Source organism: Macadamia integrifolia, unplaced genomic scaffold (assembly GCF_013358625.1).
Source record: "Macadamia integrifolia cultivar HAES 741 unplaced genomic scaffold, SCU_Mint_v3 scaffold1321, whole genome shotgun sequence".
Classification (NCBI taxonomy): domain Eukaryota; kingdom Viridiplantae; phylum Streptophyta; class Magnoliopsida; order Proteales; family Proteaceae; genus Macadamia; species Macadamia integrifolia.
This window is the reverse complement of record NW_024868159.1, coordinates 25,106-49,840: the sequence shown is the minus strand read 5'-3', so window position 1 is coordinate 49,840 and position 24,735 is coordinate 25,106. Positions and strand designations below refer to the sequence as shown.

Sequence of the window (24,735 nt, the reverse complement as noted above, 5' to 3'; positions counted from 1 at the left end):
ACCAACCCCCAACCGAACCCTCACTAATCGTCCACCCCCTCCACTTGGCACACACCAAACCCTCCATTCCCCTAACCAGCCTCCCACCACCATAAACTCCTGGATACCCGACACTGGCGCAACTCACCATACAACCCCTAACCTTAAGTCTTTCTCTACCTTCAAACCATATATAGGTAACAATCAACTTCAAGTTGGCAACTGTAAGGGTCCCCCCAATACTGGTACTCTCTATTTCTTCTTCCTCTCGCCATTTTCTTCTTTCTAATGTGTTACATGTCCCTTCCCTTTACAAATTCTTTACTATATGTCCAACAATCTTGTCATGATTGTCTATTTTGAATATCACTCTTCTTACTTTCTGGTGAACAATCCAATGTCCAAGCAAACTCTCACTTCCTGCCCTCACACCCATAAGCAACAAGGGACGGTTGAAAGTTGTAATTGGCACATTACGGAAATCGGACTCATCCTTCTTTCTCAGGGTTCTATCCCCCTAGTCTATTGGGACTATGCTTTTGAGACTTGTACCTCATCAATCAGATGTTGTCCCCTATGAAGGAAAATCTCTCCCCAACACCCAACACCCAACACCCAACACCCAACACCCAATCAACTTGTAACCCAAAAGTCCCTAATTATTCATTTCTTAGGGTCTTTGGTTGTTTATATTTTCACTGGCTTCATCAATGTAATCATCATAATATGAATCCTCATCCACTCCTTGTGTTTTCTTAGGGTACAATCCCTTCCAAATTGTTTACCAGTGTATAGATCAAGCCACCTGTCGCATTTACATTTCTTGTCATGTCAGGTTCGACGAATCTACCCTCCCCTTTCACAGCACCCCTACTACCCCCACACCTGCCATTCCCATGCCTAGCCACTCTCCATAGGCCCTAGCCCCAATATTTCTCCCCCTCCCTCCATGCCCATCCCCTACCCTACAAAAGTGGCTGCATTATATCATAGTGCAGCATTACTTAGATATTGTTCTCTGATCAGTTACCTCTTTCCTTATATTCATTTATAAAATCAAAGCCGAGCTCCTCCCCTAGGTTTCAATTATCTCAGACATGAAATCCTAGTTGAAATTGTATATATACTCGGCAAGTGCCTCATTAGTTTTTTTCTCTTATTTAATGGGTTGGTGCTACATCATATGTTGTATTAGAACGAATAAGAATACTTAATTTTCAAGCAAAACTCAAAAGGCTCGACAGATTTATAGAGGCTTAATTCCCCTACCCATACAAAAGATATAAAAGAGGGTGTGGGGGATTAAAAAAAGGTTTGAAATAAAATATGGAAATTTGAAACATAGAGATATATAGCTAGTGATGGAAGACCGTCCACAAAGGTTTCTAACCCTTGGTGATCACAAAATTTTCCCAACAATTCTAAACAGCCATTCTATTCAATCCAAGTCTTTAAAGGTACAAATGCATATGAAAGAGTGTTATTTCCCTTTCCCGAAAAATAGATCAAGGGTACATTGAAGCAGAAAATTGGCTGGAAGACAAAATAGAAAGGACCACTAACATTAACGGTACACCAAAAGCAAAAATAAAATAAAATAAAATAAAATAACATAGATTGACACGTCTATGCCTTAGAAACTTACAGGCTCCCAAGAAAAGGATAGACATGCAAGGAGTGGAACAAGAACCAAAAATTGATACAAAATCATATGCCAGTGTTAACGGCCAGTCGTACTAATTGGGAAATGCCTTGGTTGTTGAATATGACAAAGACTTCCACGGACATAACCAAGCACATTCCCACCTATAAAATCCTGAATATCAAGTTCAATAGCCATTCCATTCATAAAAAACTCCCCCACAAACGGACATCCATATAAATGATTCCACATTCACAATATTTTGAGATTACCCCTTCTCCACCGCATTCCTAAAAACCAATTCCATAATGAAACCCAAAGAAGCTAATCTGACACCCAGAATCAGCAAATGAGTTCAAACACTGGTGAGGGGGAAAAGAACTCCAAAATCCAACAAGGTATGAAGTTCAAACCACAAAAAAACATTAACCAAACGATTATCCACAACCATAGGATTACGGAAACAACTTTTAGTTACTACTGAGAATTAGCCGAATCTATGATTTTGTACACAATATAAAGGTCTACTTATACGTCAAAACAAGCCAAAAATGAACACCCCCCCCCCCCCAAAACAAAGAAACCCTAATTCCAGCATAAAAGCAGAACAGGCTCTACTTATCTTTGGTGGAGACTCCATACTTCTCCTGCATCTTAGTAATCTCGTCCTCCTTTTTCTTCTGATCAACCTTCTTGCTCATCTTGGCCTGCTGATAGTACAACACGATCAGATATCGATTAGCAACGTTGAACCCAGAGAGGTGATCGACAGCCGTCTTAGCATCATAGATGTCTTCATAGACGACGAAGGCTGTGCCCCTTGTGTCCTTGTTGGTACCAATGCGAATCTGACGAATAGCACCATATTTACCGAAAATATCGTACATCTCCTCGCTCGAGATGTTGAAGGGAAGGTTTCTAACGTAGAGAACTCTGTTCACTTCGGGTGGCAGACGAGTGTTTCCCTTCCGGAGACTGATCGTCGCCATCGTTGCAACTTCCCCTTCTCTCTGCTGCAACAAAATTTAGGGTTTCAAATCTATGGACTTGAAGGAACCACCAGTAAATCAACTAGGGGTTTCAATTGAGTAAATCAACAAGGGTTTCAATTGATTACGAAAAAAGAAAAAGGAAAATTAGGGTTTCGGATTGGAAGATCAAAGGAGCAACAAATCAAGGTTTCGATAAAACAGACACAGGAGGCAATGGAAGAGGAAATTATCGAACGCTATCAGGATAGATATAAGTTTGAGGTAATGGTTTGTGTCAATTGGTCGGTTGGACTCAAGGATTTAAAGGATGGGATCGGTATCGGCGATCCGGATCGGATCGGTGGGTATCGGTCTGTTTTACCCCTGATTTTGATAAAAAGTACTATATTTTCCCTATTTTACCCCTGAAACGATCCAGATAAAGGTATCAGATCAGGGATCGGTCTCGATAGATACCAATCCAATATGACCGATACTTGAAACCATGGTTTGACCAGTTTCGATTTGCTTCTTTTTTTTTTTTAATATTCACTTTCACTGATTTCGATATGAGAATGCGTGCAATCGAAATATGAAGATGCATTGACTTTGATTAGGGGTGTCAATTCTTAAACCGAACCGGTAAAATCTACCGGATCGAACCGATAACAACGTGGACCGAACCGAACCCATGCCTTATTGGGTCGGTTCGGTTTGGAGTATTGCAACCCCAAAACCAAATCGAACCGCACCGGAAACCGGATGAACCCGAAACCAAACCGAAATCGGCTCAAAACCCGGACCGAAACTGAAACCAAACCGGTAAGAAACCGAAACACTCCAAAATTCATTAAAAAAAATCAAAATTTGCATATTTTTGTAAACATTTGTATGAAAAGTCGAATCCAAACTGGACCAAAAACCAAAACCAACCCGGTTACTAATCGATTTAAGAAACCGAAGACAAACCGAAATCGAAACCAAACCGAAACCGGAATTTCCTTATTGGTTCGGTTTCGGTTTCAACTTTCCCACACCGAAATCGACTCAACCCGGACCAAAACCGAGCCGGACCGACCGATTGACACCCCTAACTTTGATTTATGGGATGGAATGGTAGGTGTCCGATCTCCTAAAAAATCCTTCTGACGAGTATGCTGCTTGAACATTGTAAGACATGGAACCATCTCTCTTGATAACACTGATCATAAGTGGCAAAAGCTGTTGGAATCCTCATATTTTGTCCATAAGTTCTCCTTTTTTTTTTTTGGGTAGAAACCATAAGCCCTCCTCGCAACTGTAAGAATTTCAAATGTCTTTTTATATGCTAGTGCAGATGATTGCCCCAAAGGCATCGATGTATCATTACGGATGCATCGATTTTGATTTATTATCGGTTGTTATTTGTTTTGTCTCAATTTACCATGCAAATTTTTTCAAAGTTTGAAAAAATTATAATTTTAATTACTTCCGAGTTAGTATTGATTCCTTATCGGTTTTGGTTATGTTTTTAAGTTCAATTTGGTATCTCATCGGTTTCAATGTGATTCAATTTGATTTCGGCGTCACAAAACCTTAGCTCAAAACATGATGCAATAAGTTCATATCAGCTTTGATCGGTTTCGTTGGTTCACGTTAGGTTTTGACACTCTTACTAATAGGTAATGCTTAATCGTTTAATGACGATAATGCCACAATGTTCAGTTGTTTTTTATTTTTCCTTTTAGATAGATTCTCCTGCAATGCACAATCAGTTTGAAAGCATATGTGAACGACAAATCATGTACTACAACAAATTGACATTCTCTCACAATGCACAAATAAATCTCTAGAGTATTGTGATCCCGACATCGAGACCTCGGTGATTGATATTTTAGATCAACCAGTTGTTGTATCTCGGATTGCAAATGTAGATCACAACCCGATTCCGTGTGGAGCTAGTTTGGAGATTGATGAGGGAAAATCATTCCTTTATATTTTGGACTGGCACACTGGCTCCCTAGGTTGTCTCTCTTAAGTGGAAGAACTTTCGTTGATGCATATTGAGGAGGTGATTCATCATGTGGAAAATCTCTAGAAGAAGTGCCAAAGTCGAAACAAAAAGCAGATTCCTCGGTAAAAATTACTTCTTATTGTAGGAGGAAAGGTCATCGTAGTAATTTTGCCTCCTTATTTTCTTCACTCAATTGATTGGAAAATCTAATGAAGATCATAATATGAGTTCGTTGTTGCTCCTTTTGGGATGATTTGGTTTTCATTCACCCAGCATTCCTAAGGTGGATGTTTTGGTATGACTCTTTGTTTCTTCAAAGACCAGTGCCTCTTGGTGGAATTTTTGCCTTGCAATTTTTTTGTTCCTTCCCTTTCCATGGGGTTTTAATATATTTTTTATTCGCTCGAACAAAAAGATTGACATGCTAAAACTCAGGACAAATGTGAAGAATTAACATGATTTGTTAGACTGACTTTCACATTCAATTAACATCTTTATAACTATCTCAAATCATATATTGTAAAACCTTAATACAACCCATAAAAAAAATCATTATTTAGAGTACATCGACAACTAACAAGCTATAGTTTGCCATTTGAAATAAAGGTGAGACCTTATAACCGGCTTAGCCCTTACCATCTTCCAGGTTGTGGTTTGAATCAATAAGAGCTTTGAGATATACAAGTGAACAATTAAAGGGAAATGGACACGAAAAGTGCCAATATCTGATGAATGAGAATAGTAAAGTTTTTCTAGTTCATTTGAATTTATCCTCCAATTGATAAGAAATCTTAGAGAACAATCACAAAAACTGCAAGGGTTTGGATAATCTTTAGTACTTATTGATATATCATATAATAACCTCACCACTAAGGGTATAACAAGTGGCATTCAACCACAGACTAAGGGGTTCCTCACAACTCAAGGTGTCTATCTATAAGGGCGAATAAGGTATTTCACCCCTTAAGGGTATTAGGGTTTTACCACATCCACCCTATAAAGGGAAAAAGATGTAACTCTCATTCTCTCTCTCCACTGCTCCAATGGTTGTGTATGAAACTGACTTAGGCATCGGAGCCTCTTGGCCGGAGCACCCATCTGGCCCCCTGTTCTGCAAGTTTCTCTCCCAGTGCCGACTATCGGATTTCTGCATCAACACTTATACTATTTAAGTGTTTTTTGCTGAAGCCAAAAGCTTGTAATTCTTCATTTTTTTTTTTTTTGTTTTTTTTTTTTTTTTTTTTTTTTTTTTGTTTTTTTTTTTTTTTTTTGTTTTTTTTTTTTTTTGTTTTTTTGTTTTTTTGTTTTTTTGTTTTTTTGTTTTTTTTTTTAAAGGAAAATTCTTTATGAAGGTTATTCAATTGAATTCCTTTATTTTGTTCAATCATTTCTTGTGTAGACCTTGTCTCTTATCAAAGGGAATAAACAATCTCTTGTAGAATGACAGACGTTTGGAGCAAATGAGTTATGTTTTAACAGTGGAACAAGAAGTTATGTAAATTTATATGCCTTTTGGCCAAACCACAACATGTCAAGGTACAAAGGAACAGAGGAGTTGAATTCTCCAATAGTTACTTCCTGGTTTTGTAAAACAAAAGAACACATTCACAACTATATAACGGATGTGCAGCAACGACGGCAAGGGTGCAGGGTACAGAGGATGTGCAACAGGGGCGGGTTTGGATGTGTAAGTGTTGATGCAGAGGTGACCAGGGGATGGGCAGGGGAGGGCTGGCAAGCAGGTGGGGGGTTGGGGCAGAACAGAGTAGGATGGCCGTAGGGACGGGGGAGGGTGGATTTGAAGGGGATTGTTTGGGTTGCCGAGATTACAACACTGAGGTGAGGGTTTAGGCAAGGTGGGGTGGGGGTTACGATTGGTGATTATAGAGGCTGAGCCATGGGAGAGGCGGAGTGTGAATCTTAGGGGCAGTATGCGATGACAGAGCGCAATAGTAGTGGCTGTGTTGGCTTGCTCTGCTGTAATTTCCAAATAGATGCACTATAGTTTATGATGGTTACCTGCTATTATCTTAAATCTCTGACCTATATTGCTAATGGCAATTGTCTTTTAAGTGGTAAACCTCGTGGTTAATTCTGACATGATTTTAAACCTCTTAGTTTCCTTGGTCCATTGGTCCTCCCACCCCTCCCTTCTTTCCATTGTCATGGAAGCCTGGGATAAGCCTAAGCAAGCTTTCTCTTCCCCTCTTATTGCTTTTGCTAGGAAGCTTTGAAATGTTAAATGTGCCCTTAAAGCTTGGAGGACTAACTCCTTCGGGAATATTTCTTCTCAGGTTTTGGTTTTTAAGGATTTTTTGTCTAATATTCAAGTGTGGCTTCAGTCTGATCTTCTCAACACCCCATTGGATGTAAAAGTAAAAGAGGTCCTAGATACCCTATCCACCCTGCTTGCTTGTGAGGGAAATTTCCTAGATAAAAATCCAGGATAAAATGGTTGGAGCTTGATTATTCAAATTCTGCCTACTTCCATCGGTCTATGAATTCCAAAATCAATGTCAGTTCTCACTATGCTGGTGTCTCGAGATCTTAGTTGCATAGGGTTGAAGATATTAAAGTCGAGGTTGCTAACTACTTTAAAGAGATCTTTAGTTCCTCTTCAGCTTCTTATGGTTTTATCCTAGAGCATCTCCTCAATAAATTCTTTACCACTGAACTTGTAGTGGTCTCCAGGCCATTCCCTTTGAAGATGAGATTGTTGCTAACGTCCGGCCTCTTAGAGGCTAACAAAACCATAAGTCTTGGAGGGTTTAGTATGGGTTTCTTTTTGGCCTCCTAAGATATTATCAAAGATGATATTGTCAAGGCCATCAGGAGTTTCTCTCCTCGTCCCCAAGAAGAAAGGGTCATCTACTGTGTCAAATTTTAGGCTAAATCCCTCTGCATTTTGTTCTACAAGTTTATTGCTAAGGTGCTTGCTTTTGGGCTAAAGTCAGTGGTGGATCTTCTTGTTAGTGACAATCAATCGGCCTTCATCCTTGGTAGTTGCATTTTGGACAATATCCTTCTTTTTAATTGTGTTATGCCAAGAACCCTGGCAGAGAGGAGAAAGAAAGGGTGCTTGTGGTCCAACCAAATGGTTATTTTGGTATATGGGATTTTTTTTTTTTTTTGGGGTGGGGGGGAGGGGGGTGGGTAGGATTCTATGCTCTCTATATTGATGGTATTATTTAATCAGAATGATTGCATTAATTTGATTGAACATGGGAGTGCACAAGAAATTGAAAATAATTTTCACTGGTACAAGAAAGTTTATTATTTTGGAAACTTTAAATTTTCTATCAACGTATTGCTAATAAAATTAACTTAATTAACATATAAAATGTCTTTGGTAAGAGGAAACAAAACTCTCTCTCTGCAAAATACATAAGGGATATCTATCCAGGTCTCTACCAATATCATCTTCAATGATCAAGCTTGGCGAGGCAAGAAGACGTGGTGTATGGTGGCTCCAGAGAGTAGCATAACACAAGAAGGGCATCTTCTATGCAGAATTATGTATGCCTATGTTTGCTACCATTTCACCTGAACGCTCGAATTGTTAAGGAAAAGTTGTTCCTGAATGCTCGAATTGTTAAGGAAAAGTTGTTGGGGGTACAATGTCTTGAATTCCATCAGTGAAAATGCATGAGAAGGGAATCAATAAATTTTAAAGCCAAATCTTGGTCCATACGTGCTTGAGCTGTGACATGCCACTGGCTTTGAAAGGTTCCTCCCGAATGATATTTTACAACCTCAGGCCTTATGATGCAGATGGAAATCCGCAACCACTTGAGATGTTTGAAGTTGATAACATTTTATTTCTAGTACTATTTTGCCATGTGAGGAAGGTTAGAGAAAGATGACGACAAAGGCTCAATCAAGCATTGAGGTTTTCCAGAAACTGTCAAAGCCTAGTGGAGGTAACCCCGACTTGAGTATTGATGAATTGATTGCTGTTGTTGTCCATTCCATGAGTGGAAGCAAGAGTTTCCCAGTGGAATTTCATCTCACAAGGTGAATTCATCTATAACCAACTGATTGGTTTGGATCAACCATCCCAAAAAAGAAGTATTTTTTGATGAGATTCACATCAGAATAATGTCAAATCCACCTTGTCTGAACCCAACAAAAGCCAAAGCTTCCAGTGCATTACAAACAGCTACAACTGTAAATAGGACCAAAAATAGAAATTTAAGGTAAGTTCCATGAGAATGAAAGGGCCATTGATTGCACAATAAGAGTATTTATGAAAAATAATTCACATATGTATTGTAAAAGCAAAAACCTAATGAAGTGTAATTTAACATAAGATAGGCGTACCTTGTGAAACAAGTCGAGGAAAAAAATTCCCATGAGCATCATGTATCCCTGGTGTTCACCATTTGATGTTGTGTATTGCATCGGTTGCCCTTGACCCAAAATTGATGTTATCCAATGATCTATAGGATGCAAAACCCAAGTAGTAATTCTATAATTAGGACTACTGGCAATTCCGTACAAAATTTTGTTATGCACTCTCCTCATAGTAGGTACCACCATTTCTGAAATTTCTTAGATGAAGTTAGGGCACGTGATCATATGCATGAATTCTCGTTAATGACTATTGCTTCCCCTAAACCTTTATCAACGCATGCGAGGTGAAAAATGATATAGCTCTAGGACTTAGAACCGATGGTTTACCATGTAATACTCCATTTACCATTCCTGTTTTAGAGAAAACAAACCGAAACTTAGTAATAAGGAAATCAAAAATGCAAAAACGATAGGTGAATGGAAATCTATGTGCAGAATTCAACAATATTTACCTCATAGAACTTGGATATACATGGAGCTCAAACATTCCTAACTTTATCATCATATAGAGAAGCACATAAGACTGCTTAAAATGAGAAAACTAATAACTCAAAGTTGAAGAAGGTTAGATTTCCTCTATGAATCTAGTTTGAGACCCGACGACTACTTATATTGAGGTAGGAATGCTTCATGTTTCTAGCACAATATCAGCTGTTATAATACCTTTAAGTACATAGCTAAGAAAAAACAATGGAGGCTGACATTTCCATAAATTTTAATATAAAATAAACAAATTAGGGAGAAATTAAATATATAGAAACCAAAAGCTTCCATTAGTCGGTTTAGTACGTGTAATGTAGATGGAGACAAACAATTCCATCAATTTTCTTCTAAAAACACCCAATGCACGTTTTAAGATGTGATAGAATCCTTAACAATTATTAAAAAATCTTAACTATTACAACCTGTTCAATGGTCTAGCGAGGAAAATGCACTAGACGTGAGTTGGATTCCATTAGTCAGTTTGGCACATGTTTTGTACAAATGGAGATAACCAATCTCATCACTTTTCATCTAAAAACACCCAATACACGTTTTAAGATGTGATAGAATCCTTAACATTTATTATAAAATCTTAACCGTTACAGCTTGTTCAATGGTCTAGCGAGGAAAGTACACTGGACGTGAGTTGGTTTCCATTAGTCGGTTTGGCACATGTTTTATATAGATAGATATAACCAATCTCATCACTTTTGTTCTAAAAACACCCATTACATGTTTTAAGATGTGATAGAATCCTTAACATTTATTAGAAAATCTTAACCATTACAACATGTTCAATAGTCTAATGAGGAAAGTGCACTGGACGTGAGTTCGATTCCATTAGTCGGCTTGGCACATGTTTTGTACAAATGGAGATAACCAATCTCATCACTTTTCTTCTTAAAACACCCATTACACGTTTTAATACATGACAAAATCCTTAATATTTATTAGAAAATGTTAACCATTACAGCCTGTTCAATGGTCTAGTGGGGAAAGTGAACTGAACATGAGTTGGGTTCCATTAGTCAGCTTGGCACGTGTTTTGTACAGATGGAGATAACCAATATCATCACTTTTCTTCTTAAAACACCCAATACACGTTTTAAAATGTGATAGATTCCTTAACATTTAATAGAAAATTTTAACCATTACAGCCTGTTCAATGGTTTAGCGAGGAAAGTGAACTGGACGTGAGTTGGTTTCCATTAGTTGGTTTGGCACATGTTTTGTTCAGATGGAGGTAACCAATCTCATCACTTTTCTTCTAAAAACACCCAATACACATTTTAAGATGTGATATAATCCTTAACATTTATTAGAAAATCTTAAACATCTACAACCTATTTAATGGTCTAGTGAGGAAAGTGCACTGGACGTGAATTGGTTTCCATTAGTCGGTTTGGCACATGTTTTGCACAGATAGAGATAACCAATCTCATCACTTTTCTTCTAAAAACACCCAATACACGTTTTAAGATGTGATAGAATCCTTAACATTTATTAGAAAATCTTAGCCATTACAACCTGTTTAATGGTCTAGTGAGGAAAGTTCATTGGATGGGAGTGGATTCCATAAGTCACTTTGGCACGTGTTGTAACGCTTCGGCCCCATTAACCTTGGCATAATGTTATCTTCTTTGACCCATGGACCTCAAGGCTTTAAAATGCATTGTACTATGTTAAGAAGGCTAGAGGTTATCAATTAGCCAAATAATCTCCCCTAGGCGATGTGGGACTAAAGTTTATATACCCTCACTGATTTCCCAAACACCTTGTTTTTACTGTATTCCTAGTGGAGATACCTCACCGATCTCTCAGGCGGGTCTGGTACTTGCCGCATTATTGGGTTTTGCTCTAATATCATTTGCAATGCCCCGACCTCATTAACCTTGACACAATATTGTCCTCTTTGACCCATGGACCTCAAGGTTTTAAAACACATTGTATCATGTTAATGAGGCTAGAGGTTATAACTATGGATTGCCTACTATAAAAAAAAGCTGCAAATTTTTCTGCAACACATTTGTAACAATAGAATCTTGTGCCCAAAATTTGTAGCTACTTTTTTATAGTTGCGGATTTTTTTATTAGCCACAGATTGCAACAAAGGCTATAACTTTGCATATTAGTTGTAGATTTTTGTGCAGCAAGGTCTATATTGCATAATTTAGCTGTGGATTTTTATTTGTGAAATCTATAGTTGTTGACTTTAGTTGTAGAATTATTTTACCAAAAGTATAGTTGCGGATTTTTGTGCAGTAACAAGAATAATAGAGGTTTTTTCTTTTAAATGTATACGATTTTTCTCACATTTCTACTTTTTCTTAAACCCACATATTACACTTAATACATACACACAATACATAATAACTTTTTAACATCCAAAATACGGATAACTAAATCTTGCTTATCATCTAAATCACTTAAATTCAAAATATATCTAAAATAAATATTATGTTCATCATCATAATCAATTAATAAATCCAAGATACACGATGTATCAATATTCCTATCTTAGAGAACTCAACTCCATCAACAATTCATATTGTACATAAAATATACAACAACTTAGCATTTTCCAAACTAAATGAGGTCGGCTATATGGAACCGTGAGAGGGTTTAAAAAAAAAAGTAAAAAATAAAGAAATAAAGCAACACCTCAAGAGCATTCCATCTAAATAGGGCGGCTACAAGGATCTTCCCTCCCTGAACAACTTTAATTGAGGTCATACAAGAGTCAACAATTTATATTATATGCTAAGGAAAAAAGAAAAAAGAAAAAAGAAAAAAACATACTAGACTACACTAGTAGTTGAGTGCTCCTTCTTGATCTTGACCGCGTCTGAGCTTCCCAGGCTCTATGTTGTTGGGAAACCCATCAAGGGTCTTACCACCTTGTAAATTGATAATTTAATTTGAGTATCTGGGGTACTCCTGTAATCAATATTAAGAAAATTAACACTTAGCTGTCACTAAAGTAAGATCACGACAAAACCATAAGTTGTATAAGTCTAGTGTAATACCAATAATACAAATAACTTCTTGCATATATAAGCCTAGTCTAGAAACATTTAACATGACTTAACATCCTTAGCTCAAAGCCAAGTAATGAACTAAAGACTAAAGACGAATAAAATAAAAAAATCATACTTAACCCGTACTGCCATCTTTGCAGTCAGCACATTAATCAAAGAACAAATTCAGAAGAATTATAAAAATAAAGTAACGAAATGAAAATAGTATGAAAAAATCACAAGAACACCAGGAAGCAGCTAGGGCCCCTAAGCTTTAAGGTTATATAAATTACTTACCTGATCATGGAAAGGAGCCAAAAAAAAAAAAAAAAAAAAAACACATGCTTTAGAGATGCAGTCCTTCATTTCAGCACTTTAGTTGCAATCTCAATCATGTCAGCATTGACTTAATGATTGCTTGATTATTTGTTAATGAAAACTTGAAAACTCACTATCCTGTAAAAAGTGGATAGTGATTAAGGAGGTTATGAAAAGTACCATTTCAGTGACTCACCTCCATATAGGAATTGCTAGTTGATCTTGTTCCTCAGTAGAAGAATGATAATGATTTATATTGGAACCATTGTAAAGCTTAACAGGAATTGGAAGCCTGTTTGTACATGGTTTCACAAATGGGAAAGATAGAAAGTAATGTAAAAACAACATGGCAGAATTGTGAGTAAATATATATATATATATATATATATAGACACACACATACACACACTAGATAAAGCACATGTGCAAAATGTCAATGTGACAATTTTTTTTTTTAATATAGTTATGTAGCCCAATCTCCATATGATATCGATACGGATCATGTGAATTGGGGAAAAATTATTTTAACTTTGTAGCTATGCTTGATAGTGGCTCTATTTCATCCAATCCATATTGATATTGTAACGATATTGGCCAAGACTAATATGGATGCTGACAATAATACATATATAAGGGATCTTGGATGATAAAAATTTCCATAAATTAGGGGTGTTGGAAGATAAAAAATTATATTTTTGAGATGTTATTAGATTTTACGATTAGCATTTTGGAATAATTTATCGAAAGTGTTTATGTGTATAAATTTTAGATGAAGATGGGATGAGCCTCTAGCTAAATGGCAAGTGGCTAGATAGTTAGATCTAACATATGTCGAGGAAAGGTCTAGAGTTCCACCCTCCTACTAATAGTATAATAGAGAGTTCCCCTCTCTAAGATGAATGAATAATATATAAAATAAAAGAAAAGAAAAAGAAAAGAAAAACATCTCCCAAATTAAGTTTGTAACAGTTTACCAAGTTTCACTGTTATCTCTCCAATCAGAAAATAGAAATGCCACATGCAAAGATAACAATCTGGATGATATGTCAAAAGGAAAGATGAACTTAAAAGACATACACTGTAACTGTTGTGATCCTCTTTTACTTTCAATTGGATATCTTTCCAGTTTATTAGGGACATAAACCTTGGTTTTGGAGTATTAAAAAATATTGAAGGAAAAATGGTATTTAAATAAAAGTAAAAGATAAAGTAGTTAAGTGAAAGATTTGCCACTTCGTGTTTTTATACAGTAGTATGATATCAAAGTTAATTTTTTCTTACAATGAGAATTCACTTCCTTTTTATAGGGTTGAAATTGTCTGTAACGAACGGTGAAGTGCAATGAACATCCAAAGACATGTCTCAAGGGGCTCCCAACCACCCAGTACTCACTGCACTAGTGTAATGTCTGCAGAAGATTTCACGCCTTTTTATAGGCCTTACAATCCTTGAAAGCATCAAAATGATCTCAACCATCCCTTATAATCCTGAAGGATTGTACATAGAAAAAATAAAAGGAAAAAACATAAATAGCTTTATAATCCAATACATAGAAACTTGCCCTAAGGTATTGATACTTGTTCCTAGGCATTAATACTTCTTGTCTTCTTCTTGCTTCGGGAGGAAAAAATTCTTATCCAAGGGAAAGACTCTCCACAAATCTGGCTGGTTTTGGAGTTCCATGGGCCTTGATCAATATTGTCATTAATGTTGGTGGTTCTGGGACGCTTCTTCTTCCTCCTCACCGTTCATCAGATACGCGATCGTTGATGCTGAACAGAACACCACTTTCCCAAAGAGATAGGGCCCAAATCCTCCCTAACTAGTGCATGGTTTCCTGCTTATGGAGCTTTTGAAGTGGAGAGAGAGAGATTATTGTGAGTCAGGAGAAAATACTCTTCATAGCTGAGGTAAGATTTGAATACAAGTATAGGAAGAGTAACCCATTTGTATCTCCACTTTTTAGATAAGATGCAAGTTCGCACAGCTCCCCCTATTGGCAATCAGAAAATGATGTTTTCCATTATAAGTAGATGTTTATTACAATTAGATTACTTGCATATCCATATAAAAAAATTAAAATTAGGGGGAAAAAAAAAGAGGTTGCTACTGTGAGATTATTGTTCCTTCAACTAAGAAGAAAGATAATTGTCCTATAGGTAGTGTTATTTAATGATTTTTGTTCTTGTTGATTGTTTTAGTTATTATTTTATTTAAAATTGTGCTTGGGTGGTTTTGGTGTTTTATCTTTTGATTGGAGTGTCATCTTATTGTTTAAGGGTTTTGGTGAGATGTCCCCATTTTATACTATTTTTTCTTTTCTTTTGATAACTATTTAAGGGCAGCAATATTGAAGAGATTGGCTGTTGTATGTATGTATCCTCCTTTTGGTGAGCCTCCTATTATTTTGGGATTTTTGAATATACTTTTGTTATCCACCAAAAAAAAAAAAAAAAAATCTCCTTGTAAGGGTTGCTCCGGGTTCAAGAGTTTGAGCAGGAAAAATTAAAAGATACTATCCTTGCCTTATAATGAGTTTGTTTACATTTTCATTGAATTATGAACCCCACTTTTGTTTTTCAGATGCCATATTTAGATCATATATATATAATCACTTAATGTATCATGTAGTAATTTTAAAAGATTCTCCTGGATTGTATGGTGAAGCAGCTTACTTGATTGATATTTTCTTCTCTTATTTTGCTTAATAAACTATTTTCTTTCCTCACTAAAAATATGTCATTTCATAAGTATGTAAGAGTAAAATAAAAAAATTGTCCAGCCTTATTTGACGACCAATTTGGATTTATAGTTTTCTAGTTCCATTAATATAGTTATTTCTTATTTGATGATTGAACTCTCAATAAGTTTTTTAGTTACTTTTTACTGGTGTGATTTATTTCTTTAACAGTTCAAGGGTTAGGTTTGAATCGTGTGATGTGCCCCCTATTTCTTCATTTTCCTTTAAAACTTCAAAGGGTTACCTAGGGTCCTAGAGTTATAGGGTTAAAAGATATGGTTTTCTTTTATTACACTAATAATAATAATAATAATAATAATAATAATAATAATAATAATAATAATAATAATAATAATAATAATAATAATAAAATATGTTGTATCTTTATTACTCGGTTAATAATAGTTATTCATGTTTTCTTGCGAAAAAGTAGAGAATAGAAGACCATTAAAAAGAAAAAAATGAAAATATAATTATTTATTGCGTGAAAGACTCAATCAAATCAACTTATCATAATTTAACATGAGACTAGGAATACCTTGTGGAACAAGTTGAACAGCAAATTCAATAAGCATCATGTATCCTTGGTGTTCCCCATTTGATGTGGAATATCGCATCGCTTGCCCTTGACTTAAAATTGATATTACCCAATGGCCTACAGGATGCAAAACCCATCTAGTAATTTTGTAATTAGGGTTATTGGGTATTGGGTATACAATTTTGTTCTGCACTCTTCTGATATTAGGTACCGCCATTTCTAAAATTTCTTCGATGCATAAAGGGGCATGTGATGGCATGCATGAATTCTCCTTAAGGACTATTACTGATGGTTTACCATGTAATACTCCATTTACCATTCCTGTTTTAGAGAAAACAAATTGAAACTTAGTAATAAGGAAATCAAAAATGCGGAAACTCTAGGTGAATGGATATCTATGTGCAGAATTCAACAATATTTACCTCATAGAACTTGGATCTACATAGAGCTCAAACAATCATGACTTTATCATCATACAGAGAAGCACATAAGATTAGCTCAGGATGAGAAAACTAATAACTTAGAGTTGAAGAAGGTTAAATTTCCTGTATGAATCTTGTTTGAGACCCGACGAGTCCTTATGTTGAGTGCAGGAACGCTTCACGTTTCTGGCACAATATCAGCCGTTATAGTACGTTTGAATAGATAGCTAAGAAAAGCACAATTGAGGCTGGCATTTCCATAAAATTTAATATGAAATAAACAAATTAGGGTGAAATTAAATATATAGAAACCAAAAGTTTCCATTAGTCGGTTTGGCACGTGTTATGTACAGATAGAGACAAACAATATCATCAATTTTCTTCTAAAAACACCCAATACACGTTTTAAGATGTGATGAAATCCTTAGCATTTATTAGAAATTTTTAACCATTATAGCCTATTCAATGGTCTAGATAAGAGAGTGCCTTGGACGTGAGTTGATTTCCGTAGTCGGTTTGGCACGTGTTTCATGCAGATGGAGATAATCAATCTCTTCACTTTTCTTCTAAAAACACCCCATACATGTTTTAAGATATGATAAAATCCTTAACATTTATTAGAAAACTTAACCACTACAACCTGTTCAATGGTCTAGCGAGGAAATTGCACTGGACATGAGTTGGTTTGGCTCGTGTTTTATGCAAATGGAGATAACCAATCTCATCACTTTTATTCTGAAAACACCCAATATACGTTTTCAGATATGATAGAATCCTTAACATTTATTAGAAAATCTTAACCATTACAGTCTATTCAATGGTCTAGCGAGGAAAGTGCACTGGACATGAGTTGGTTTCCATTAGTCGGTTTGGCACGTGTTTTGTACATATGGAGATAACCAATCTGATCACTATTCTTCTCAAAACACCCAATACACGTTTTAAGATGTGATAAAATCCTTAACATTTATTTGAAAATCTTAACCATTTATAACCTGTTCAATGGTCTAGCGAGGAAAGTGCACTGGATGGGAGTGGATTCTATTAGTCGGTTTGGCTCATGTTTCGTATAGGTGGAGATATCAAATCTCATCACTTTTCTTATAAAAGCACCCAATACACATTTTAAGATGTGATAGAATCCTTAACATTTATTAGAAAATCTTAAACATTTACAGTTTGTTTAATGGTCTAGTGAGGAAAGTGTACTAGATGGGAGTGGATTCCATTAGTCGGTTTGGCACGTGTTTTGTATAGATGGAGATATCAAATCTCATCACTTTTCTTATAAAAACACCTAATACATGTTGTAAGATGTGATAGAATCCTTAACATTTATTAGAAAATCTTAACCATTACAATCTGTTCAATGGTCTAGCGAGGAAAGTACATTGGATGTGAATTGGTTTCCATTAGTCGGTTTGGCACGTGTTTCGTATAGATGGAGATAACCAATCTCATCACTTTTCTTGTAAAAACACCCAATACACATTTTAAGATATGATAGAATACTTAACATTTATTAGAAAATCTTAACCATTACAGTCTATTCAATGGTGTACTGAGGAAAGTGAACTGGACATGAGTTGGTTTCCATTAGTTGGGTTGGCACATGTTTTGTACAAATGGAGATAACCAATCTCATCACTTTTCTTTTAAAAACACCCAATACACGTTTTAAGATGTCATTAAAATACTTAACATTTATTAAAAAATCTTAAACATTACTGCCTGATCAATAGTCTAGTTAGGAAGTGCACTGGACGGGAGTTGGTTTCCATTAGTCGGTTTAGCACGTGTTTTGTACAGATGGAGATAACCAATCTCATCAATTTTTCTTCTAAAAACACCCAATACAAACCAGTCTTATCACTTTTCTTCTAAAAACACCCAATACAGATTTTTAGATGTGTCAGAATCCTTAACATTCATTAGAAAATCTGAACCATTACAGCTTGCTCAATGGTCTAGCGAGGAAAGTGCACAGGATGGGAGTTGGTTTGGCACATGTTTTGTACAGATGGAGATAACCAATCTCATCAGTTTTCTTCTAAAAACACCTAAACACGTTTTAAAATGTGATAGAATCCTTAACGTTTATTAGAAGTTCTTAACCACTATAGCTTGGTCAATGGTCTAGTGAGGAAAGTGCACTGGACGGGAACTTGTTCGTTAAAAAGGTCTTGCAATAAAGGGGGAAAAAAAAAAGAATTAATTACTGAGATTTTCCACCAAAAAATTAAAAATCGAAAGATTGAGATTTTAGATAAGTAAAATAAAAATATTAGGATACAGTAATGTATTGCGCTTATTATTTCAGTAATTAGATACATTGTGTTCATAAAATTTTCGAATAAAACTAATGTAATGTACGCAGCATCCCCCCTCCTGTGTACAAAACTCTAGATTCAGAAGTTGGGTCCTACATATTGTATTTTAGGGAAATAGCGGTAGTCTATACTCTTATATCCTTGCGTTTGGGGTTGATGTTGTATGTCTCTCAAACCCAATATCAGGGTCCTATGTTCTAGGGTTAAGAATTAAAAGGGGGGAAAAACACTTAAGGGTTAAAAACAACATTGATAGCAAAGTTTAAAATATATATATATATATATATGATGATGATGAGGTCATGCAATCCTTCTAGAGTGACAAAAGGTAGGAATGTGCTCTTCACTACAAGAAAAAGTCCTATTACTACGGTTTTCTATTTTCTTTCTTTCTTAATAACATCCAGAATCTGCAGGCTACAGCAAAAGCATATAGCTACAGATCAGTTGCATTTTTCTATCCATGGCTACAAGTGTCATCACTAAGGCTATAGCGATGGATTGCCTACTATAAGAAAAGGGTATTTTGTAGCTGCAGATTTTTCTGCAACACATCTGTAGTTGTAGAATTTTGTGCCCAAAATACAGATAAATACCTAAATCTTGTTTATCATCTAAATCACTTAAATTCAAACTACATCTAAAGTAAATATTATGTTCATCATCAGAATCAATTAAATCCAAAATACACGATGCATCAATAAACCTATCTTAGAGAACTCAACTCATTCAACAATTCATATTGTACATACAACATACAACAACCCAGGCTTTTCCAAACTAAATGAAGTTGGCCATATGGATTCGTGAGAGGGTAAAAAAAAAAAAAGTAAAAAACAAAGAAATAAAGCAACACCTCAGGAGCATTCCATATAAATGGGGTGGGCTACAAGGATCTTTTCTATCAGAACAACTTTATTTAAGGTCCTACAAAAGCCAACAATTCATATTGTTCGCTAGGAAAAAAACTACTGAACTAGACTAGTAGTTGAGAGCTCCTTCTTTAACTTGACCGCGTTTGAGCTTTCCAGGCTCTATGTTGTTGGGAAACTCCACAAGGGTCTTACCACCTTTTTAATTGACAATTTAATTTGAATATTTGGGATACTCCTGTAATCAATATTAACAATATTAGCACTTAGCAGTCACTTAAGTAAGATTCATGACAAAGCCATAAGTTGTATAAGTCTAGTATAATACCAATAATATAAGTAGCTTCTTGCATTTATAAGCCTAGTCTAGAAACATTTAACATGACTCAACAACCGTAACTCAAAGCCAAGTAAGAAAGTAAAGACGAATAAAATAAAAAAATGACTAGTTGTGTGACACCAAAGAATTCGGCAAATACCAGAACCTCCTAGGAGATCGACGAGGCGTCCCTACTAAGAATACGACAAGTATCAGGGTGCTTGGGAGATCGGTGAGGGTGCACGAACTTTAGTTCTACATCGCTTAGGGTAGATTATGAGGTTAATTAATAACCTCTAGCCTCCTTAACATGGTACAACGCGTTTTAAATCCTCGAGGCCTATGGGCCAAAGAAGACAATATTATACCAAGGTTAATGGGGCCTGGGCATTACAAATGGTATCAGAGCAGACCCTGACAGTGTGTAGGGCTATAGCGGGGACATTGTCCCGAAAGGGAGGAAGATTGTGACACCTAAGAATATGATGACTACAAGACCCGCCTGGGACATTGGTGTGGTATCCCACCAAGAATATGGCAAGTACCAGGGTGTTTAGGAGATCAGTGAGGGTGTGCAAACTTTAGTCCCACATCACCTAGGGGGAGATTATTGGGCTAATTGATGACCTCTAACCTCATAAAATGGTACAAAGTGTTTTAAAGCCTTGAGAGGACAATATTGTGCCAAGGTTAATGGGGCTAGGACGTTACAAGTTGACTCATACTGCCATATCTGCAGTCAGCTCATTGATTAAAGAACAAATTCAGAAGAATTATAAAAATAAAGTAACGAAATGAAAATAATATGAAAAAATCAGAAGAACAACAAGAAGCAGCTAGGGCCCATAATCTTTAAGGTTATAAGAATGACTTATCTAATTATGGAAAGGAGCAATAAAATCCCCCCCCCCTACACCCAAAAAAAAAAAAAAAAAAAAAAATTGCTGTAGAGATGTAGTCCTTCCTTTCCGCACTGAAGTTACAATCTCAATAATGCCAGCACTGACTTTATGATTGTTTGATTAATTGTTAATGAAAACTTGAAAATTCACTATCCTGTAAAAAGTACATGATAGTGATTAAAGGAGGTGATAAAAAACACTATTTCTGTGACTCACTTCCATACAATTCGACTCAGGTTTTATATAAAATGATAAAAATGGTAATACGAGTATGGGTTGGAGAAATAATATGACAACTTCTTTCAACATATGAACATTCTAAACTACATAATGCCCATTTCAGTTGTTATATTTAATTTAAACCACCATAGTATATACAACAGACAAAATATTGTTATGTCAACACAATGACTGCTTTAAAAAAAAAATATGGTAATAATAATTACTAGTTGAAGTTAATTTTGTTCCTCAGTAGAAGAATGATAATGATTTATATTGGAACCATTGTAAAGCTTAACATGAATTGGAAGTCTGTGTGTACATGGTTCCACAAATGGGCAAAAAGAAAGTAATGTAAAACCAACATGGCACAATTGTGAGTATATATATATCAAAGTTAATTTTTTTTTTACAACGAGATTTGACTCCCTTTGTATAGGGTTGAAATTGTCTACAGTGAACGGTGAGGTGCAGTGAGCATCCGGAGACATGTCCCAAGGGGCTCCTAACCATCCGGTGTAGCTGCAGACGATTTTCATGCCTTTTTATAGGCCTTACAATCCTTGAAAGCATCAAAATGATTTCAACCATCCCTTATAATCCTAGAGGATTGCAGATTGAGAAAATAAAAAGAAAAAACATGAATAGCTTAATAATCCAATACATAGAAACTTGCCCCAAGGTATTGATACTTGTTCCAAGAAGAAGACTCTAGAGAAAAAAATTCTTATCCAAGGGAATTTCTTTGAGAATGTTTGCCACATCATCATCCACTATTGATTTGAAGACTCCACAAATCCGGCTGGTTTTGGAGTTCCTTGGGCCTTGATCAACATTGTGGGCCATGTGGTGGTCCTGGGACGCTTCTTCATGAAGCTGGCAGGGCCTGCCTCACTATTTGTCTGACAATTTGGAGTTGCCCCTGTTTCAATATATTCTGCTACTTCCTCCAGGGAACGAAACTGTTTTTGAAGAGTGTATTGTAGTAGAACTGCATAATACAATAACAGAATTAGCAAAACAAGTCCATGGAATAGAGGATATGCTAAACATGAAAAGGAGATATCTAATTTATTTATTCTAACAAAATTTACTTTTTTCTATGATAAAGATAAGGAAATTCCTCAAATCTTATTTTGAAAGTTAGTTTCTCATCCTCCTCCACCGCCCTTGGTACCTTGGATCGAACCGGAGGCACCAGAGTGTCCCTACGGCAGTCAACTTTATTACTTCTTGACTGTTCATCAGATACGAGATCATCGATGCTGAATGGAACACCACTTTCCCAAAAAGAGAGGGCTCAAATCCTCCCTAACCAGTGCATGGTTTCCTGCCTATGGAGCTTTTGAAGTGGAGAGACAAATTCTTGTGGAGTCAGGAGACAATTCTCTTCATATCCGAGGTAAAATTTGAATACAAGTTCTGGAAGAGTAACCCATTTGTATCTCCACTTCTTTGATAAGATGCATGTTCGCACAACTCCCCCTATTGGCAATCAGGAAATGATGTTTTCCATTGTAAGTAGATGTTTATTACAATTATATTACTTGCATATCCATATAAACAAATTAAAATTATAGAAAAAAAAAGGTTCACGTATGGCTAGAGGTATTGTGATTCTGGTGCCTTCTTCAGTGTGGTGTCTAGAGGGATTGTAGTTTTGACAGTCTTGTAAATCTATTGAAGGTACTTGAAGGAACAGTATATGCTCAACTATGCAACATTGAAGGTTTCTGTTTTATCTTCATCAGCGGCCTACCCTCCTTGTGTGCCTCACCTAAGCGCCATTCGCTGCATCAACTGAAACTTGAGCTCTCTGCTTCACTCACTCCACTCGCTAAGCTTGCAGGATCCCAAGTTCTGCTAGCCAGGTTAGTTTTTCTGCAAGGGCCAATTAATTCCTCTTCCTTTTTTGTTTCTCCATGAATAGGATTTGCGGTTGGAACATTAGAGGCCTCAATCCCTCCCCAAAGCAATCCATTGTTGCTGAATTGCTCAAGCAATCCTAAGCAGGCTTCATGTGCATCATGTGTATCCAGCCTTATTTGATGACCAATTTGGATTTCTAGTTTTCTAGTTCTATTAATATATTTATTTCTTATTTGATGATTGAACTCTCAATAAGTTTATTTGATGATTGAACTCTCAATAAGTTTTTTAGTTACCTTTTACTGGTGTGATTTGTTTCTTTAACAGTTCAAGGGTTAGGTGTGATGTGCCCCCTATTTCTTTCTTCTCCCTTTTTTCAGTTAATAAAACTTCAAAGGGTTACCTAGGGTCCTAGAGTTATGGGGTTAAAAGATCTGATTTCCTTTTATTACAATAATAATAATAATAATAATAATGACAACAATAATAAGAATAAAAATAACAACAACAATAATATGCCGTATCTTCACTACTCGGTTAATAATAGTTATTCATGTTTTCTTACGGAAAAGTAGAGAATAGAAGGACCATTAAAAAAAAAAAAGATGAAAATATAATCATGCATTGCGTGAAAGACTCAATCAAATAAACTTATCCTAATTTAACATTAGACTAGGAATACCTTGTGAAACAAGTTGACAACAAATTCAGTGTATCCCTGGTGTTCACCATTTGATGTGGAGTGTCGCATCGCTTGCCCTTGACCTAAAATTGATATTACCCAATGGTCTATAGGATGCAAAACCCAATTAGTAATTTTGTAATTAGGGTTATTGGGTGTTGGGAATACAATTTTGTTCTGCACTCTTCTAATAGTAGGTACCACCATTTCAAAAATTTCTTCGACACATTTAGGGGCATGTGATGGCATTGATGAATTCTCCTTAAGGACTATTACTGATGGTTTAACATGTAATACTCCATTTACCATTCCTGTTTTAGAGAAAAAAAAACTGAAACTTAGTAATTAGGAAATCAAAAATGCGGAAACTCTAGGTGATTGGATATCTATGTGCAGAATTCAAAAATATTTACCTTATAGAACTTGGATCGACATAGGGCCCAAACATTTCTGACTTTGTCATCATATAGAGAAAGCACATAAGATAGCCCAAGATGAGAGAACTAATAACTTAAGAGTTGAAGAAGGTTAAATTTCCTCCATGAATCTAGTTTGAGACCTAACAAGTCCTTATATTGAGTGTACGAATGCTTCACGTTTCTGGCACAATATCAGCCGTTGTAGTACGTTTAAGTACACAGCTAAGAAAAGCACAATTGAGGCTGGCATTTCCATAAAATTTAATAGGAAATAAACAATAGGGAGAAATTAAATATATAGAATCCAAAAGTTTCCATTAGTCGGTTTGGCACGTGTTTGTACAGATGGAGATAACCAATCTCATCACTTTTCTTCTAAAAACATCCAATACACGTTTTAAGATGTGATAGAATCTTTAACATTTATTAGAAAATCTATACCATTACAGCCTGTTCAATGGTCTAGCGAGGAAAGTGCACTGGACGTGAGTTGGTTTCCGTGAGTCCATTTAGCACGTGTTTTCTACAGATGGAGATAGCCAATCTCAACACTTTTCTTCTAAAATCACCCAATACACGTTTTATGATGTGATAGAATCCTTAACATTTTTAAAAAAATCTTAACCATTACAGCCTGTTCAATGGTCTAGTGAGGAAAGTGCATTGG

The 24,735-nt window shown here is 35.9% G+C and overlaps 1 protein-coding gene and 3 long non-coding RNA genes across 6 annotated transcripts; all 4 read right to left on the bottom strand.

Annotated features, from left to right (window-relative positions):
- Positions 1 to 1,802: 1,802 nt before the first annotated feature.
- Positions 1,803 to 2,897, bottom strand: LOC122063425 (splicing factor 3B subunit 6-like protein). Its single transcript, XM_042627131.1, has one exon. The coding sequence runs from the start codon at positions 2,608 to 2,610 to the stop codon at positions 2,236 to 2,238; it is 375 nt and encodes a 124-aa protein (XP_042483065.1). The 5' UTR covers positions 2,611 to 2,897; the 3' UTR covers positions 1,803 to 2,235.
- Positions 2,898 to 7,824: 4,927 nt separating this feature from the next.
- On the bottom strand, positions 7,825 to 13,068 carry LOC122063428. Of its 2 annotated transcripts, XR_006135330.1 has the most exons (4): positions 12,953 to 13,068; positions 9,391 to 12,358; positions 8,906 to 9,289; positions 7,825 to 8,750 (listed from the first exon to the last, which is right to left on the bottom strand). It is a non-coding gene; the product is annotated as an uncharacterized LOC122063428 (long non-coding RNA). The 2 variants fall into 2 exon arrangements; XR_006135329.1 differs by lacking the exon at positions 12,953 to 13,068 and having other exon boundaries at positions 9,391 to 12,767.
- Positions 13,069 to 14,204: 1,136 nt separating this feature from the next.
- LOC122063433 lies at positions 14,205 to 16,894 on the bottom strand. 2 transcript variants are annotated; one of them, XR_006135331.1, is made up of 2 exons: positions 16,035 to 16,894; positions 14,205 to 14,749 (listed from the first exon to the last, which is right to left on the bottom strand). It is a non-coding gene; the product is annotated as an uncharacterized LOC122063433 (long non-coding RNA). The 2 variants fall into 2 exon arrangements; XR_006135332.1 differs by having other exon boundaries at positions 14,205 to 14,605.
- Positions 16,895 to 21,464: 4,570 nt separating this feature from the next.
- LOC122063424 lies at positions 21,465 to 24,316 on the bottom strand. Its single transcript, XR_006135328.1, has 3 exons — positions 24,063 to 24,316; positions 23,650 to 23,960; positions 21,465 to 22,583 (listed from the first exon to the last, which is right to left on the bottom strand). It is a non-coding gene; the product is annotated as an uncharacterized LOC122063424 (long non-coding RNA).
- Positions 24,317 to 24,735: the final 419 nt, after the last annotated feature.